Source organism: Bufo bufo, chromosome 3 (genome assembly GCF_905171765.1).
Source record: "Bufo bufo chromosome 3, aBufBuf1.1, whole genome shotgun sequence".
NCBI classification, from domain to species: Eukaryota; Metazoa; Chordata; class Amphibia; order Anura; family Bufonidae; genus Bufo; species Bufo bufo.
Window position 1 is genome coordinate 81,317,432 of NC_053391.1, and position 17,545 is coordinate 81,334,976.

Below are 17,545 nucleotides of genomic sequence, written 5' to 3' on the forward strand. Positions count from 1 at the left end.
AATGTCCTCTTTATTAGACTTCCTGCATACGACTGTATCCATTTTGTGGTCTGCAAATCGTGGATCTGCCAAATACGGATGCGGTCGGTGTGCATCCCGCAATTTTCACGAGACCCACTGTTAAAGAAAAAATAAAAAGCCTATATGGACTAGTATATATAAATTGCAGCCTGGTCACACCGATGGAGACAGATGACGTCCGTTCTTTTTGAGGACCCGTAGTAATTGATGAGTCCTTGGTCATTGAGACCTTTAAACATCCATGGTTAAAACACATTAAAAAGCAGTGACCAAACCCCCACAACCCAGCACAGGCAAGGAATGGTAGGCAATGCAAGCAGCTATTAACAATGGATAAGACAACCACAGTTCTGGTCCCACGTAGAGTTAAAGGGGTTATCCAAGATGGAAATGCTCCCCCCCCCCCATCCCATATACGCAGGCACCTCACACTGATTCTATTTACCTAGCTCCCTGCGGAGCTCCTGGTCCCCGCGCGGCCGCCACTGCTTCTTGTGCGCAGATGAAAACAGATGGGCGCACAAAAAATTTAATTTTCAAATTTCACCTCCATTTAGCTTTAATTTCTGTAGACCACCTAAAGGCTTAACAAAGTACCTAATATCCGTTTTTAATAATTTGAGGGTTGAAGCTTCTAAAATGAGTGGTTTCTATTATGTGAGCCCCTCAGTCACTTCAGAACTGAATTGGTCCTTTTTAAAAAAAAAAATGTTCGTCTTAAAAGCAGAATATTTCAAATTTAGAAAATTGTGAATTTTTTTCCAGATTTTCCATAAATGTTGTATTATTATTATTATTATTATTATTATTATTATTATTATTATATTTATTTTTTTTTTTTTTTTTTTTTTTTTTTTATGAATAAAGGTAAAACATATTAACCCTAAATTCATAAGTTGTGGCCCATGACCGATTCAACTCTACCACATGGTTCCACTTTGCTTTACCTGTAACAGGTACAAGAACCACTGGGCAAACAACTTTTGGTCAACAATTCTCTGATGCGTCTTCTCATTGGTTTGGCTGCATGTGGAAATGTGTCGGCATCCAGCCATGGCCCCGATAGATCCAGGATTGGTAGTCAAAGATATTAACGTTTCATTCCATTTTGTATAGAGAAGAAAGGGAACGGGAGGAAGCCGAGCGAGAGGGGAGACAACTGGTGGATGAAGACGCCTCTGTTCCTGTGGTCAATCCATTCCAGCCTATATCCGCCGTCATCGTCGAGGTAAAGCGTTGTACAGTCCAGTGTTTGCTGTTCGTGTGTCATTTTTGTATCCTGTTGCCTTGGACTTTGATCTGGTTTTACAGTAGGAAGTCATCTAAAAGTCTGATTCACAAACCGTTCACTGATAAGAAGTTGGCGTTGTACAGCAGACAGAAGCCGGTTTTATAGCCAGACTATAGAGAACACCTGTCTGGCTGAACCCTCTGGCTGCCTATGCCCTGTAGAGTTTGTGTTGTATATGGGACAGCTGCGCAAACATTACACGACTGCTAGGCCGACCGTTCCAATCTGAATTACAAAATATTCCCACTTTTTTTTTTTTTTCCTCTTCTGTTTTTATTATTAGAACGAAGAAAAAATAAGGAAGGAAAAGGAAAAAAAGCGTCAAAAAATGAACGGAGTAGACATTGCTTTGGAGCCTAAGGCAGATGAAGAGATGGATTCTGGAAGTGAAGGGAGTGAGAGTGGCCAGGCCTCTCAGGATGGACATTTATTAGACTCCTACAAAGATGCTTTAGCCCAGAAGCTGGAGCAGGACGATGCAAGTGGAGATCCTTCTGAGCGCAGGGAATCGGGTACCTTTTTTTTTTTTTCTCCTTTCTTGTCAGGTTTGCTGCGTAGACTGGGACAGAGTCCGCAGGTGGTGGAAGATTTACTGAGGCCTAGATAACGTGGAATAGTAACACTTGACACCCAGATAAGGCTTTATCTCAGGGAGGCCCAACCTGCGGCCCTCCAGATGTTGTAAAACGACAACTCCAACAGCCTACAGCTATCAGTCTACAGCAGGGCCTTGTGGGAGTTGTAGTTTTACAACAGCTGGAGGGCCGCAGGTTGGGCATCCCTGCTTTATATGAAGCTCACTCTGGTGAGCATATCACTTCCTCAGCTGCGAGTGTCCAAGGTGCTCTGTAGAGAATAGCTGCCTACTTCCAAAGCAGTGCCACATCTATCCTCAGGTTGTTTCTGGTAATGCAGCTTAGCTCTGATATGTCACATGACCTAGTAATTCTATTCTACTAATGATAAACATTCACCTTGAGTTTCCATATGTAATTACTGTATTTTAAGACTATAAGATGCATCTGACCATAAGACGCACCCCAGGTTTAGACAACAGAAAATGTAAACAAATAATGTCTCTGCTACATGCACATAGACACACAGGTCTTTTAAAGGGACACAACAAACACCGCTCTGCTACATCAGCACACATAGCCATGCTACATGCACACAACAAACACAGCTTTGCTACACATACAGAAGCCTGCTAAATGCACATGGCAAACACAGTCCTGCTACATGCACTCACACACAGCTCTGCAACGCACATAGACATAGGGTAAATAGGGTGAAAACTCATTGTTCTGAACTTCCTGTCTCGTTTGGCCACTGGTGACATCATCAGAGGTATTTAAGCTGCAGTTCTGAGCTTTCATCTCCGCAACTGCAGCTTCAGCCCAAGGTAATTATTTTTTTTTCTCACATTCCTCTGCATGTGCTAAAACATTGTTCAGCCTCCTCCCCTGCCTGTGCACTGATCACACAGATCGTTGTCTGGCAGGGAGATAGAGCAGTGGGCAGAGGCACACCTCTCATTGATCCAGCAGAGCACTCTGCCGGATCACTAATGCCTCATTCACACATCAGTGTTCGGTCAGTGTTTTCCATCAGTGATTGTGAGCCAAAATCAGGATCGGAGCCTCCACAGACATAAAGTATAAGGGAAAAATCTGCACCTGTTCTTTGTTTAGAGCTGCACCTGGTTTTGGCTCACAATCACTGATGGAAATCACTGACTGTGTGAACGAAGCCTAAGAGGTTAATCCCATTTTGGACATTGGGGGCATATCGCTAGGATATGTCCCCAATGTTTGATAGACGTGCGACCCGCTCCTGTACTTAGAACGGCGCCAGCAAAGTGCCGGGTGCATGCCACCCTCCATTAATTTCTCTGGGAGTGTCGAAAATAGCCGAGCAGTGCACTCTGCTATTTTCGGAAGTCCCATTGAAATGAATGGGAAGCGCACTGCGCAAGCGCGGCCACCGCTCCGTTCACTTCTATGGTGCATATGGGAATAGCTGAGCCAGTGCATGGCTATTTTCAGCAGTCCCATAGAAATGAATGGAGGGCGGCTGTGCGTGCACGGTGCGCCCGCTGGCACTTTGATGTACTAACGGAGCTCGCAGACATTGGGGGCATATCCTAGCAATATATTCCCAATGTCCAATACCCCTTTAAGAAAGCAGTCGGGGAGGTCTGGCACTGCTGGACCACTCTGACTGCACACTGTAAGGGCTCATTCAGACAGCCGCATGCTGGCTGCAAAAATGCGATTCCGTTTTTTTGCTGATCCATAGACTTCAATAGGGCCATGTCCTGATTTTCACCGACAAGTATAGGACATGTTTCATTTTTTTTTGCTGAGCCGTGCAATGGAAGAAAGGGCCTCATAGAAGTGAATAGGGCAGCATCTAATCATCAAAAAACCGGATCCACATTTTTGCGGACAGCGTACGGCCGTCTGAATGAGCACAAAGAAGCAGGCACTTTTCAGCAAGATTTATTTTTTTCTTGCTTAAAACTTTGTCTTATAGTCCCAAAAATATGGTAGTAAAATGAAAGTTACATGATACTTTCCCTTTAAACTGAATCGTCTTGATTTTGTTTTTTAGCTCAAAGCAAAAAGAAGACTAAAAAGCTAAAAATGAAAAGAAATAAAATAGAGCCTTTAAGTGCAGAGGAGTCTGATTTAAAGAGCCCAGCTACGCCGCCACCTCAGTTACCCGGTGAGTAAAGAAGTGCGCCTCCTTCTGGAAGATATCCGAATAAATGATTAGTTTTTGTTGTGGACAATGCTGAAGGAGACTTTTATACGTATTTTGACGTAACACCTGGACGTTGGCGATCTCTCGTAGCTTTATAAAGTGCTTATAGGTTATACAGGAACGACATAAAATTGCAATAAAATCCCGTCATGTTTTAGCTTCTGGTAATTTTGCCTGTTGCTCAGAAACTGTATTTTTATAGTCTTTTAAAATATTTTATGCTGTTCGTCAATGTATTAATATTGCAGATTTTTACTGTGTAATATTTTATTGTTAAAAAGGTTTCCCATGGTTGACTTTTATGACACGTCCAGGTAGCAGGGGGTCCCTCTGACGTAGGAAGGGAATGGGTCTGGGACCCTGCATTTATTGGAGATCTGCTATGTAACACTCAGGTACAATATTACTGACCTTATCTCAGGATAAGTCCTCAATATCAAGGTCACTAGAGGTCCAGGTCTCGGCACCCTCCGCCGATTAGCTGTTTGAGGAGGCCGTGGCACTTGGGTGGGCACTGCAGCCTCTTCACAGCATACCGAGCACAGCGCCGTACATTGTATAGTGGCTGTGTTAAGTATTGCAGTCCATGCACATTCACTTAAAGGGAGTCTGTCACCAGCGTTTCACTTTTTTAACCCTTCCCACAGCTCCCTAGCATGCTTACAGTTAAAAAAAAAGTTACCTCTGGCATCAATCCTGGACTTATAGAACCCTCAAAAACGATCTTTAAAAAATATGCGAATGAGGGCTCGCAAGTGCCCAGGGGCGGCGTTACTCTCTTAGGTGTCCTGCTTGCTCAGCCTTCTCATTGCATCCCCCTGCCCCTTCCTACCCTGTGATGTTGGTTCTCGGCAACAACTACTTTTAACTTATAAATGACCGACCGCTGAAATCATCTCACCTGTCTGTACTTTATTCTGCCGTTAGTACGGGCTGCATAAAGTTGATGACAGGTTCTCTTTAAATGGGACTAAGTTGCATCTGGCATTGGAGATACTGCAGAGGTGCCAGGAGTCCGACATCGATCATCTGTCCCAGACAATCCCTTTAACATCATTGGCAATCCTTGCGTCAGGCCTGTGACATGTCACAAAAGTACGGTACTTTTGGGTTCAGTATTTAAATCTATTTATAGCTTTTTCCACTGTAAAATGTAACGTTTAAACACTAAATTATTGCTTTATAAGGTATTTTGAATGGTTTACTATATGACTGTCCAGTTTGTGACTGTTTTTTATGTCTTCTTGGATTGAATTTCACGTTTGTGCTTCCAGTGTCCACTTTTACTCTAAGTGAAATGTTCTGTTTGTTTTCCCTGTAGTTGGCTGGGGAACCCCAAAAATTGCTAGACTTCCAAAACTTGAGCCTCTTGGAGAAACACATCATAATGGTAATTGCAGAATGCCTTTATCTTCTGTTTCTTCGCATGCCACCTCCCCCCCGTTCTCCGTACTAACGGCGCTCTCATTAACACATCATTTCATTCATGGGGGCATCAGTCTTTTTGGTTTGTGGTATCTCACGTCTTTCCTCTTCACCAGTATGTTCTTTTTCCAAATGCTAACCGCATGAATCCCTGTGACGGTCATGTCAGGACAGGAGACATCTGTGATATGGGGGGACATTACTCGGTGTGTACTGAAACAGTTGTACATGTGGTCAAATCCCATTGTACTAACCACCCATACAAATATTACTGCACTTCTGTCGCTTTTTAAAAGGTAAGGCAGTACAATTCCAACAATGCTAGGGATAAGCATACATATACTGAGCCATCAGCGGAGGACCCGCATAAGGGTACAGTCTACAGTGGATTAGCTGCAAAGCAAAGGGGGCAAGGTTTAAATAAATCTCATCCGCACGCCCCATGATGTTGTACCCAAAGGCCTTAAAGGGCATCTGTCACCAGATTTGTACCGATGACACTGCCTGACCTGTTCCATGTGCTCTTGGCAGCTGAAGACATCTGGGTTGGTCCGATGTACATATGTGCCTGCATTACTGAGAAAAATGAGGTTTTAATATATGCAAATGAGCCTCTAGGAGCAACGGGGGCGTTAACATTACACCTAGAGGCTCAGCTTTCTCTGCACTTTGATTGATGAGGCCAGGTGTGATGACGTTTACACTGCCTGGTTCTACCAAAGTGCAGAAGGCGCGGCAGTTGCTGAGAGAGCAGAGCCTCTAGGTGTAATGGTGCCGCCCCTGTTGCTCCTAGATATATTAAAACTTCATTTTTCTCAGCAATGCGGGCACATATGAACATGGGGCCGACACAGATGCCTTCAACTGCCAAGAGCACATGTAACAGGTCAGGCACTGTCATAGGGACTAATCTGCTGACAGATGCCCTTTAAGACAGGGCAGAAAGATCCTGGGCAACTCTTAAAGACCCAACCATATTAATATTGGGGTGGGGGACACCCCTTTTTGAGCTAGAGTGGGGAGCCACGCTGTAAGGCCTCATGCACATGACCGTTGTGTGCATCCGTGGCCGTTGTGCCGTTTTCCGTTTTTTTTCGCGGACCCATTGACTTTCAATGGGTCCGTGGAAAAATCGGAAAATGCACCGTTTTGCAGCCGAGACCGTGATCCGTGTATCCTGTCCGTCAAAAAAATATGACCTGTCCTATTTTTTTGACGGACAACGGTTCACGGACCCATTCAAGTCAATGGGTCCGTGAAAGAACATGGATGCACACAAGATTGGCATCCGTGTCCGTGATCCGTGGCCGTAGGTTACTTTAATACAGACGGATCCAAAGATCCGTCTGCATAAAAGCTTTTTCAGATCTAAGTTTTCACTTCGTGAAAACTCAGATCCGACAGTATATTCTAACACAGAAGCGTTCCCATGGTGATGGGGACGCTTCTAGTTAGAATACACTACAAACTGTGTACAAGACTGCCCCCTGCTGCCTGGCAGCACCCGATCTCTTACAGGGGGCCGTGATCAGCACAATTAACCCCTTCAGGTGCGGCACCTGAAGGGGTTAATTGTACTATCATATCCCCCTGTAAGAGATCAGGGCTGCCAGGCAGCAGGGGGCAGACCCTCCCCCCCTCCCCAGTTTGAATATCATTGGTGGCCAGTGCGGCCCCCCCCCCCTCTATTGTAATAATAGGTTGGTGGCCAGTGCGGCCCCCCCCTCCCTCTATTGTAATTATTTGTTGGTGGCACAGTGTGCGCCCCCCCCCCCTCCCTCTATTGTAATAATTCGTTGGTGGCACAGTGTGCGCCCCCCATCGGCCCCCCCTCCCTCTATAGCATTAACAACATTGGTGGCCAGTGTGCGGCCTCCCATCCCCCCCCCCCCCCCCATCATTGGTGGCAGCGGAGTTCCGATCGGAGTCCCAGTTTAATCGCTGGGGCTCCGATCGGAAACCATGGCAACCAGGACGCTACTACAGTCCTGGTTGCCATGGTTACTTAGCAATAGTACAATAGTAGAAGATTCATACTTACCTGCTCCTGGCTGCTGCGATGTTCGTGTCCGGCCGGGAGCTCCACCTACTGGTAAGTGACAGGTCTGTGCGGCGCATTGCTAAATGAACTGTCACTTACCAGTAGGAGGAGCTCCCGACCGGAGACAGACATCGCAGCTCCCAGGTAAGTATGAATCTTTTACTATTGTACTATTGCTAGTAACCCGCTGCCACCAATGTTCGGGGGGGGGGGGGGGGAGATGGGAGGCCGCACACTGGCCACCAATGTTGTTAATGCTATAGAGGGAGGGGGGGCCGATGGGGGGCGCACACTGTGCCACCAACGATTTATTACAATAGAGGGAGGAAGGGGGGGGCGCACACTGTGCCACCAACGATTTATTACAATAGAGGGAGGAAGGGGGGGGGGGGGGCGCACACTGTGCCACCAACGAATTATTACAATAGAGGGAGGAAGGGGGGGGGGCGCACTGGCCACCAATGATATTCAAACTGGGGAGGGGGGGGTCTGCCCCCTGCTGCCTGGCAGCCCTGATCTCTTACAGGGGGATATGATAGTACAATTAACCCCTTCAGGTGCGGCACCTGAGGGGTTAATTGTGCTGATCACGGCCCCCTGTAAGAGATCGGATGCTGCTAGGCAGCAGGGGGCAGTCATGTAAACAGTTTGTAGTATATTCTAACTAGAAGCGTCCCCATCACCATGGGAACGCCTCTGTGTTAGAATATACTGTCGGAAATGAGGTTTCACGATCTAACTCATATCCGACAGTATATTCTAACATAGAGGCGTTCCCATGGTGATGGGGACGCTTCAAGTTAAAATATACCATCGGATTGGAGAAAACTCCGATCCGATGGGATAAAAGGGACTCCAGACTTTACATTGAAAGTCAATAGGGACGGATCCGTTTGAAATGGCACCATATTGTGTCAACGTCAAACGGATCCGTCCCCATTGACTTGCATTGTAATTCAGGACGGATCCGTTTGGCTCCGCACGGCCAGGCGGACACCAAAACGACTTTTTTTTCATGTCCGTGGATCCTCCAAAAATCAAGGAAGACCCACGGACGAAAAAACGGTCACGGATCACGGACCTACGGACCCCGTTTTTGCGGACCGTGAAAAAAAACGTCCGTGTGCATGAGGCCTAAGAGTGTCTCCTGCTGTGGCTGACCTGGCCAGTACATGGATTACATGGGCTTTAATATGAACGATTTCCATGTAGCGCTACATTTCTCCTGTCACAGCTGCTGCGGGGTTAATGTCTAGTCCTTGGCTTCCCCTTGTGACAATAAAAGCGGATCGCTGGGGGTTAGGGGATCCAGACCATTTGGACAGTGCAGGAGAATACGTTTGTTTCCCTAAATACTAGTTTCCCCCATGAAATAAGCAATCTTTGGTACAAGTCTGCATTGTACTGCTGCGCTGTTATTCCTTCTGGCCTCACATCATTTGATACTGACAGAACCAGGTCCATGTGAGACTGCGCTGGGACGTGGTGACACCCAGCTGCCTATTCATGTGCTTCTAGGAGGAATAACGGGGGAACAGCACAAAGATGATTAGTTAAAGGGCAGCTGGATGGCTCCGTGGTTAGCACTGGTGCCTTGCAGCGCTGGGGTCCTAGGTTCGAATCCGACCACGCTCCAAAGACATACTGATGGGGACCTTAGATTGTGAGCCCCATTGGGGACAGAGTGATGCTAATGTTTGTAAAGCGCTGTATAAGTGAGTACAATATATAAATAAAGGTACTATCCAAGATCCATAAAGAATATGCAGGGGGCAGTGTAAAATAAAAATAAAATCGCCATTCTCACCCTTTGACTGCATCATGGTGTGGACCCATTGACTTCAATGGGTCCGCAATCTGCAAGATGTGGCCACAGATAGACATGTCCTATCTTCTGCTGCACAGGGGCACGAACCCCTTAATGACCACCAATGTGTGTTTATACAGTGGTCATTAATGAGTGGCCTAAACGGGTGGAAATGCTCCAAACCCAGACACTGTAGCATGTCTATAAACGGGGGAGCAATTCCTCTGTGGACACGCGGTCCGCAGACAACGGCAATCCCCAGCAAAAAATGCGTACAATGGAGGATGCCGGGGCGTCCTCCATTGTACCGCATGCACCACAAGAACATCTTACACAAAATGATACATTGTGCAGTTGAAATACATACAAAAATCACTGCAAAAAATGCACCACAATGATACGCAACTGACAATACTCGCTAATTCCTCAAGCCAATGTTAAAAGCTGAGAACTTTGCCAATATCTTCCAGTCAGGAACATATCGTGCCCCTCATGCACCACGCATGATCTCTGCCCTAGGCCGCCGCCTTTTTACAGCAGCCTAGAATAAGCAATTGTGCCCCTATCCCACTGACAGTACAGTGTAGTACAGTGTACTATATACTATGTGAGCGATAAAGGATTGCAAGTCAAAGTGGCGAAAAAGTTTTATTTAAAAAATAAATAAAAATAAAATCTCAGTTAAAAATATACTACCGGTATTTTACATTGAAAAAATGCTTTTCAATGGAAAAAAAATCCAAAACTAAAAACCCCCTCTACATAGTTAGTATGACCGCATCCATAGCAACCCGCACTCTTCAGTTATTATGTAATTTATCCCACATGGTTAACGCCATAAAAAAAAGCCTGAATATTTTACTATCCAAAATGGAATAAAAAGCCATCAAAAATTTGTACCCCAAAATAGTACCAATGAAAACTAACGGGGTCATTTATCAAACTGGTGTAAAGTAGAACTGGCTTATTTGCCCATAGAAGCCAATCAAATTCCACCTTTTATTTTGAACAGCTCCTTTGAATCGGATTGGTTGCTATGGGCAACTAAGCCAGTTCTACATTACACCAATTTTTGTAAAAATCAAGACCTTATACATCTCTGTAGAAGGAAAAATAAATAAATAAAAAAGTTCTGGGTCTTGAGATACAGCAAGGCAAGATTTTATTATTTTTTTTTAAATGGTTTTTATTTTATTAAGTAGTAAAACTTGAAATGTGTATATATACTGTATTTTATTATTATTATTATTATTATTATTATTATTATATATTTTTTTTTTTTTGTGTCCCTGTGATCATACTGACCCAGATAATAGTTATCATGTAAATTATGATGCAAAATGAATGTCTCAATGGCGGTATTACTATTTTTTTTTTCCCCATCCCCTCCCCCCAAAAATTTATAAAAGTTAATCAATGAGTTTTGTGTACCCCGAAATTGTGCCATTACAAACTACAATTTGTGCCGCAAAAAACAAGCCCCATATGGCTACATTGACAGAAAAATAAAATGATAGCTCTTGAAAGGTGATGATGAAAAGATGAAAAAAATTTGTTGCTAAAGCCCCAAATGTATACAGGGGGAAGGGGTTAAAGGAAATGACAGAAAAGAGAGAGAGAGACCCAATTGTCATCTCCTCTGCTGTTGATTGTCCAGAAAACAACAACCTTACCCAATACAACCCCCTCCGGCCCTTGGGTTGATGGCTGATGACCCCTTACTAATACATGCCACCGTTTCTCAAATCTATGTGCACAATGGTAGAACAGGTCTCGGTTGACAATGTATATAATATAGCAGTAATTCCATAGAAATCTATATTTTTCTATTTGGTTTGTTGCACTTTACACTGAATAAATCATTTTGCAGCTTTGTTGTGTTTTGTGCCATTCATTTACCTATAGATGGCAGCAATCAGATTTCGGCCGCATGCACATGAAAGTGAGCAGTCTGGGAGGCGCTGCCCGTCATGATGATGTCCGTACAGGACAATAGAACCGCAGTCTGATAGTAATTTACTGCACAGCGAGTTTGTGTCGGTCCGGCAGATGTGACCGACAGTGATGGCCAGTTCGCAGTGTTCGCCAACTAACACATGCGGGCTGCCATCTTAACTCACAAGTCCGGCGATGCACAGGTAAGTCCTTACCTGTGCCTGTATTGGGAGCCGGTCTGAAATCAAATGTGGTCACCGGGAGCAGGCAGTTCTGAGAACAGCCGCCGGGGGCCTTCATCGGGCTGTTCTCGGAACTGCCTGCTCCCGGTGACCACATTTGTTTCAGACCGTCTCCCGACACAGGCACGGGTAAGGGCTTACCTGTGCATCGCCGGACTTGTGAGTTAAGATGGCAGCCCGCATGTGTTCGTTGGCGAACACTGCGAACTGGCCATCACTGGTGACCTACACACAGGCAGTGTTTCCCAGACAGATGTGGCCTTGCCATCTTATTTTCACTAGTGCTTATGCGCTTTGAGTCCTACGGTAGAAAAGCGCTTTACAAATGTTTCGTTGTTGTTGTAGTAGTGGGTTTACATACTCTGCCCTGTGTTCATGGTAGTCATGTCATTCTTGATATCGCTACCCATACTTTGTAAAATGAGGGAAAAAAAACTAATAATTAAGATTTATTAAAGTTACAAAACAGCCTCTGCTGTCAGCCAACCAATGATTCTGTATAGGGACGAGCAATGGCATCGGTGATCGCTCCTCCCCATACTGTGGCACCTCCACTGACGAGCAGGCGATTGTGAGGAAGGAATGCTTCGAGCCATCAAAAAGTGCAAAGGGGCCTTTTACTTCTAGGCCCTTTTGGAAATTGAAAAGCAGCAAACTGATTGGTAGCTGTTTGGATAACTCTCCCCCATCAGACCCATATGCTCAGTTTAAAGGGGATGTCTCAGCACAAACACTTATCCTACCATGGGCACATTAACCTCCTAACTGTTTTGCCAACTCGGGCAGTGGGAAAAGTAGGTAACTGGAGGGGGAGGGCTTCTTTAGATGCTGCTATCTCCTGAATGGTAGCAGCTAGAAACATGCAACTGGTCTAGTTTCATACAAGACCAGCATGACCGCTAATGTCCAGGCAACAGAGGAGAAATCACTGTTAGAAATCGAGTCTAGGAATAATCACGGGTAAAACCTGATTTTACGTTCACTTTTAGCTGCATTAACAGCAGCCTGATTTCTATCAGTGATATCTTCCCCTGTACTGAACGTATTACTGTCCTTCTGCTGGTATTGGAATGTCCGCCTTCAAACTAGACCAGTTGCATGTTTCTAGCTGCTACCATTCAGGAGATAGCGGCCTCTAAAGCAGCCCTTCCCCCTCCAGTTAGCTACTTTTCCCACTGCTGGAGCTGGACTCCAGTAAAACAGTTAGGTGGTTAAAGGGGTTATCCCATCTTAGACAATGGGGGCATATCGCTAGGATATGCCCCCATTGTCTGATAGGTGCGGGTCCCACCTCTGTGACCCGCACCTACAAGGAGAACTGAGCTGGGGAGAGTTGTGGTTGGAGGACCCTGGGTTTCCGTCCACCACCAGCCGCAGCTCCCCGCCTCTCCCACTGAAGTGAATGGGAGCGCACCGCGCATGCTCGGCCACCGCTCCCCTTCATTTCTATGGAGCCGATGGAAATAGCCGAGCCCGTGCTCGGCTATTTTCGGCGGCTCCATAGAAACGAATGGAGGGCGGCTGCGCATGCGCAGTGCGCCCTTCTCAACTTCTTCTGCTCCGTTCTCCTTGTAGGTGCGGGTCCCAGAGGTGGGACCCGCACCTATCAGACAATGGGGGCAAATCCTAGCGATATTCCCCCATTGTCTAAGATGGGATAACCCCTTTAAGGGTGTGTTCATGCAACTTAAGTGGATCTGTATGAAAACTGCAGATCGGCATCTCATCCAATAGGAATCTGCCGCGCCGTTCATACAGCTGCCCCCCATTGAATGGTGCTCTCTGCCCTGCCGTTCTTACTGCTGTGGACAGGGCAGATTTCCCCCATTGAATGGTGCTAGCCTATGGTTGGATCAGCAGCATTCAAACTACAAATCATTGGCAGAAATCTGGGGGTCCTCCTCTGCAACCGCACGTTATACTAATACATCATCTGCTGTGAAACATCTTTGTCCAGGATTTTTTGACTATTTAGAAGCTTGTTTTCCATTTACCTGACTAACCCCCATCATCTCCTACTCCATTTAGCAGTGGTTCTGATGACATCCCACTCGTGCTGCATGCTCTGCCTTATAAGAATCTGAATGCTTGCTCCCTATAATACTAATTGGACCATTCTTTCTTGTGTTTTGCTGTTTGTCTTGAATTAGATTTTTATGGAAAGCCACTCCCGCCATTGACAATGCGGCAGAGACCCAACAGTGACACACATGATGTCATCTCTTGAGGCGCACAACAGGGGATGGTCATTTTTTGCTTGTCCTTACGCTGGGGACCATTCTATGACATCAGTATTTTATACTTGCAGAACTAAAAGGCAAATACTGATGGATTGGAGTCTCGTCCGGCAGAACGTTGGCTCATTCTGGATTATTGGAGTGGCCATGGTGGATCTCCAGTAAAGAAGATGGTAAAATGGCACTGCTGATAGAACATCGCGGGACACTTTCTGCATCGTCTACCGGAACATCATAACTTTTTTGATCCAGTATTAAAGTTTTTTATTTTTGTTTTTTTATTCCTTTCTCCCACATAATTAATATTGGAAATTTTTAGAGTTTTTATTTTTTTCTTCAGTTTAATTCTGAGAAGCACAAGTATTTTATTATTGGTTAAAGGGGTTGTCCCACAATGTACATTTATCTATGTGGTCCTGCAGTGAGCAGAAATGATGGGGCTCAACCCCTGTACATTGTGGGACAACCCCTTTTAAAGGGGGTCTGTCATCACATCTGTCGCACTGAGACGTGCACTTGACAGTTGAACATCATGGTCTTGGTCCCATCTTCCTAGGTGTCTGCATTCTTGAGAAAAAGGAGCAATGAGGGCCAGGCAGTGAAGACATACTCATGCCTGGTCCTGAATTCTTACAGGAGCTCGTTCAGCGCATGCGCTGTAAAGGCATGTCTCCATACCTGTACAACGCATGCGCTGAATGAGCTCTTGTGAGACTTGAAGGCCAGGAGTGTGTACGTCTTCACTGCCTGACCCTGTCAGTCAGTGGGTGGGGGGGTGGCATGAAGGACAGTGAGCGTACCCTTAAGGGCTCATACACAGAAACGTATTTTCTTTCTGTGTCCGTTCTGGTGTTTTTGCAGATCGCTTGTGGAACCATTCATTTCAATGGGTCCACAAAAAAAAAGAGAAGTTACTCTGTGTGCATTCCGTTTCCGTATGTCCTTTCAGCAAAAAAAATAGAACATGTCCTATTATTGTCCGCATTACAGACGAGGATGGGACTGTTCTAACAGGGGCCAGCTGTTCGGTTCCGCAAAATACGGAATGCACTAGTACGTCATCCGTATTTTTTGAGGATCGTGTCGTGTACATGAGCCCTAATGGAGCAACCAGGTGCAACTGCACTGCCCTCGTTGCTCCTAGGGGCTAATTTGCATATTATAAAACATCAATTTTCTCAAGAATGCAGACACCTAAGTAGATTTGACCAAGACCATGATGTCCAACTGTCTCAGGTGAGACGGTTTTATTGAGACGTATCTTTTGACAGAACCCCTTTAAGGCTGGGTTCACACGTGCTACTGAATTGGTGTAGATTTTGCTGCAGGTTAAATTCATTCATTATCATTTAATGGAGGAAATTCCGTGTATGTAAGGCCCCTTTCACGCGAGCGAATTTTCTGCATGTGTGCAATGCGTGAAGTGAACTCCTAGCACCCGCACTGAATCCTGACCCGATCCTTTCATTGGGTCTGGTTACATACGTTTTTTGTTGTTTTTTTTTCCCACGCATCAGTTCTGCGTGGTGTGAGAATCGCAGCATGTTCTATATTCTGCGTTTTTCACGCAGCCCTGGCCCCATAGAAGTGAATAAGGCTTCAGTGAAAAACGCATTGCGATTACATCCGGATGCAATGCGTTTTTCACTGATTGTTGCTAGGAGATGTTTGTAAACCTTCACTTTTTTTTTTTCACGCGTGAAAAGCACATCAAAACGCATTGCACCCGCGCGGAAAAAACGGAACTCAAACGCAGACAGAAATGGGGTGAGTTTCACTGAACGCATCCGTGTCACTCGTGTGAAAGGGGCCTAAATCTAAAGCTCCGTTTCAGGCAATTTTCCACAGTGTGTGAACCTGGTCTGAGTGGATCTGTCATGGGGTGAAATCACCAATAATTTATCCATGTGACTCGGAAGCTCCCACTCCCATTTGTGATACCAGGTTTGCATTGTCCAGGACTTAAATATTCCTTGGATAGGTCATCAATAATATAGAATTTCCCCGGGACAAGTCTTCAATATCTGATTGGTGGGATCTGACTACAAGCCCCCCTGCAGATCAGCCCATCAGTTACATGGCCTCTGACAGGATGGCACAGCGTCTTAATGATTTAGGGCTCATTTACACGACCATTGGATGTTTTGCGGTCCACAAATTGCATATCCGCAAAACACTGATACTGTTCGTGTGCATTCCGCATTTTGAAGAACGGAACGGCCGATCCCTAACAGAACAGTCATAGCTTTGCCCGTAATGCGAACAATAATAGGTATTGTTCTATATTTTTGCGGAACAGCCAATGCGCAGTCATTTTGTTTTTTGTTTTTTTTGCAGCCCCATTGAAGTGAATGGTTCACCATACGGGCCGCAAAAAAAATTAAAAAAAATGAACGGTCACGGAAAAAACAAACCTTCATGGGCATTAGCCCTTATAAGGCTGGGTGTCCCTGTGAGACCTGGAATTTATTGAATTACACTGACAGCATTATGTCAGTGTAAAGGCTACATGCACACGAACTTTGTTTGTTTCCATGTCCGTTCCGTTTTTTTTGCAGATAGGATGCTGACCCATTCATTTCAATGGGTCCGCAAAAAATGCTGTCCGCATGACTATGTCCGTTCCGTAGCCCCGCAACAAAAATAGAACATGTCCTATTCTTGTCCGTTTTAGGCATTGTTACAATGGATCCGCAAAAAAAACGGATGGCATACGGATTTTTTTTTTATTTTTTTTTGCGGACCTCCAAAACACATACGGTCGTGTGCATGTAGCCTAATCCAGTAGATTCCAGGACTCTCGTCGATCAGCTGTTTGAGGAGAAGGCTGTGCTGTATGCGAGCGCTGCCTTCCCCTCATTGTTTACCTGCTCGCCGTCGACATCGCAGCGGTGAACACTGTAATTACAAGAAGCCGTCTCAGTCACTTCTTTGGGACGGGTCTGTAGCACACACTTGAATAGGAAGGAGCCGTCCCACTGAAGTGAATGGGACCGCTTGTAATGACACTGCTCACAGCTTGACAGCAAGCAGGTAAACAATGAAGGGAAGGCAGCGCTCACATGGAGGGCTGCGATCTCATCAAACAGCTGATTGGCAGGGATGCCAGGTGTCGGACCCCCGCCGATCTGATATTGATGACCTATCCTGAGGAAAACCCTTTAAGGAAAGAAACTGCATTAAGTGAGTGCATTGTATCTCAGTGTTGTCCATAGCAACCAATCATTACTTCATTTATTTCAAAACATACTCTTTGAAGATGAAAAGAAGAAATTGGTTGCTGTGGGCAACAGTGATGACTTTGTACCCCAATTTTTATACACGAGGCTGGCAGCCCCTGCTTCCATATGCGCCATTATGCTATCGAATGGCAGATGACCACTGGCACAGGGCAGCCAAAAAGAAAGACAAGTGTTTCTCTGGTTCTGGCAGTGGGAGCAGCTCTGGAGTCACTGAATTCAATTCTACCTCCGACACTTTATCCATATCATTTCAGTATTCTCCTTACTGTCTTATATAGCCACTATCTTTCTACCGCTAAACCTAATCTTCACCGGTACTGTATATAATAAATGTAAAGGATTTTATCAAAAATATTGGTACACTACAAAACCCGGAGTAAAGCGGTGTAAATAAGGCAGTGTGCACTGGCTTCATTTCTTTTTGTTGTCGTAAGAAATAATGGGGGTCATTTAAAACCAGAAATATGACTAAATTAGGCGTATTTCTGGCACAGATTGCCGCAATCTCCGACTTTTCCCTGCTCACGCCAGGTCTAAA

The 17,545-nt window shown here is 45.3% G+C and overlaps 1 protein-coding gene and 1 long non-coding RNA gene across 4 annotated transcripts in view; one reads left to right on the forward strand and one right to left on the reverse strand.

Moving 5' to 3' along the window:
• The window catches only part of ARL13B (ADP ribosylation factor like GTPase 13B), a 51,537-nt gene extending 36,867 nt beyond the window's left edge, over positions 1–14,670 (forward strand). The window contains exons 7-11 of one of the 3 annotated variants that reach the window (XM_040423267.1): positions 1,138–1,249; positions 1,596–1,824; positions 3,926–4,039; positions 5,400–5,468; positions 13,679–14,670. In XM_040423267.1, coding sequence (XP_040279201.1) covers positions 1,138–1,249; positions 1,596–1,824; positions 3,926–4,039; positions 5,400–5,468; positions 13,679–13,755 — 601 coding nt within the window. In that variant the 3' untranslated portion in view covers positions 13,756–14,670. Of the gene's footprint in view, positions 1–1,137; positions 1,250–1,595; positions 1,825–3,925; positions 4,040–5,399; positions 6,052–13,678 lie in introns of those variants that run through there. The other 2 variants (XM_040423268.1, XM_040423266.1) reach the window with 2 other exon arrangements.
• Positions 6,166–14,890, reverse strand: LOC120994593. The gene is made up of 3 exons (XR_005777438.1): positions 14,877–14,890; positions 11,035–11,037; positions 6,166–6,260 (listed from the first exon to the last, which is right to left on the reverse strand). It is a non-coding gene; the product is annotated as an uncharacterized LOC120994593 (long non-coding RNA).
• Positions 14,891–17,545: the final 2,655 nt, after the last annotated feature.